This window comes from Eimeria mitis, genomic scaffold (genome assembly GCF_000499745.2).
Source record: "Eimeria mitis Houghton genomic scaffold, Emh_scaff5891, whole genome shotgun sequence".
Taxonomy (NCBI): Eukaryota; Apicomplexa; class Conoidasida; order Eucoccidiorida; family Eimeriidae; genus Eimeria; species Eimeria mitis.
The window spans coordinates 1,322-2,987 of NW_013574129.1; the positions used below are offsets into that span (position 1 = coordinate 1,322).

The window sequence follows — 1,666 nt, forward strand, 5'->3', positions numbered from 1 at the left end:
AGATGACCTCGGGGGTGGGCACACAAACAGAAGGCAGCAAAGCCAGCAGCAGCAGCAGCAGCAGCAGCAGCAGCAGGAGCAGCAGGAGCAGCAGCTACTGCAGCAGCATCACCAGGAGCAGATAGTGCAGCAGCAGCACCAGCAGCAGCTACTGCAGCAGGAGTACCAGCAGCAGCTACTGCGGCAGGAGTACCAGCAGCAGCTGCTGCAGCAGGAGTATCAGCAGCAGCTACTGCAGCAGCAGCAGCTGCTGCTACTACAGCAGGAATACCATCAGCAGCTAGCGCAGCACCAGCAGTTGCTGCTGCTGCAGCAGGAACACCAGCAGCAGCTACTGCAGCAACAGTACCAGCAAAACGTGTTCGTGCAACAGCAGCACCATCATCCCCAGCAGCAGCAGCAGCAGCAGCAGCAGCAGCAGCAGCAGCAGCGAGAAGTGTTGGTGCTGCAGCAACGGCGCAGAAGGGGGCCCCTACAGCAGCAGCAGCTTCATGTGCGCCCTAGAGCCTAGGCGGTTGCAGCAGCAGCCAGTGCAGGAGCAGCAACAGCAGCGGCAGCAGCAACAGCAACAGCAGCAGCATTGACAGCAAAAGCAACAGCAACCGCAACAGCAGCAACAGCAGCAACAGCAGCAGCAGCAGCAACAGCAGCAGCTCTGCTGCTGCGTGCTCAGCAGCAAGACGCTATTCCCCTTTCTCACTCACGAGCAAGGAAAGCAGCAGCAGCAACAGCAGCTGCCGCTGCTGCTCCTGCTGCTGCGGCAACAGCAGCAGCTGTAGCAGGGGCAGCAGCAGCAACAGCATCATCAGCTGCAGCAGAAGCAAACCCAAGAAGAACATCACGCAGCACCTATTTTATTATTTTTTCTTTTCTCTCATTTGTTGTTATAAAACCCCACAGCAGCAAACGGGTTTGTTTCTCCTGCTCTCCTGCTGCTGCTGCTGCAGCAGCAGCAGCAGCAGCAGCAGCAACGCCGACAGCTGCAGCAACTCACAGAGCAGCAGACGCAACTGCAGCAACAGCAGCTTCAGCAGAAGCTGCTGCGCCAGCAACCGCTGCAGCAGGCACCGCAGAGTCCGCTGCTGCACTGGCAGCCGCAGCAGCAACAGCAGCAGCAACAGCAGCAGCAACAGCAGCAGCAACAGCAGCAGCAGCAGCAGAGTTCACGGGGGAGACAGTTTGCTCTGCCTTTATTTATTTATAATAAACGGAAAATTAAATATTTACATTAATATACTTAAATAGAAACAAATTATATTGCTGCTGCTGTCAGCAACAGCAGCAGCAGCAGCAGCTGCTGCTGCTGCTGCTGCAGCAGCAAACCCAGTGCTTATGCACGACCTAGCTGCCTCTGCTGCTGTTGCTGCTGCTGGCGCTGCTGCTAGTGCTGCTGCGGCTGCTGTGGCTGCTGCTGCTGCTGCTATAGCTGCTGCTGCTGCTGCAGCTGAAGGCTGTGGGTAGCTTATAACGTTCAGGTGTATCGGCAGCCCGCAGACGCCTAAACCCTAAACCCTAAACCCTAAACCCTAAACCCTAAACCCTAAACCCTAAGGGAGGTTTGTAAGATTGTTTATTTAACTAAACAAAAATATATTAATTTATATTTATAAATATAAATATAAATATAAATATAAATATAAATATAAATATAAATATAAATATAAAT

The 1,666-nt window shown here is 53.2% G+C and overlaps 1 protein-coding gene across 1 annotated transcript in view; it reads left to right on the top strand.

Annotated features, from left to right (window-relative positions):
• The window catches only part of EMH_0084740 (uncharacterized protein), a gene marked incomplete at both ends in the record, with an annotated part of 1,831 nt that extends 627 nt beyond the window's left edge, over positions 1-1,204 (top strand). The window contains 3 exons of the mRNA XM_013500806.1: positions 1-14; positions 116-493; positions 674-1,204. Of these exons, the coding sequence (XP_013356260.1) occupies positions 1-14; positions 116-493; positions 674-1,204 (923 nt within the window). The remainder of the gene's footprint in view (positions 15-115; positions 494-673) is intronic.
• Between the last annotated feature and the right edge of the window lie 462 nt (positions 1,205-1,666).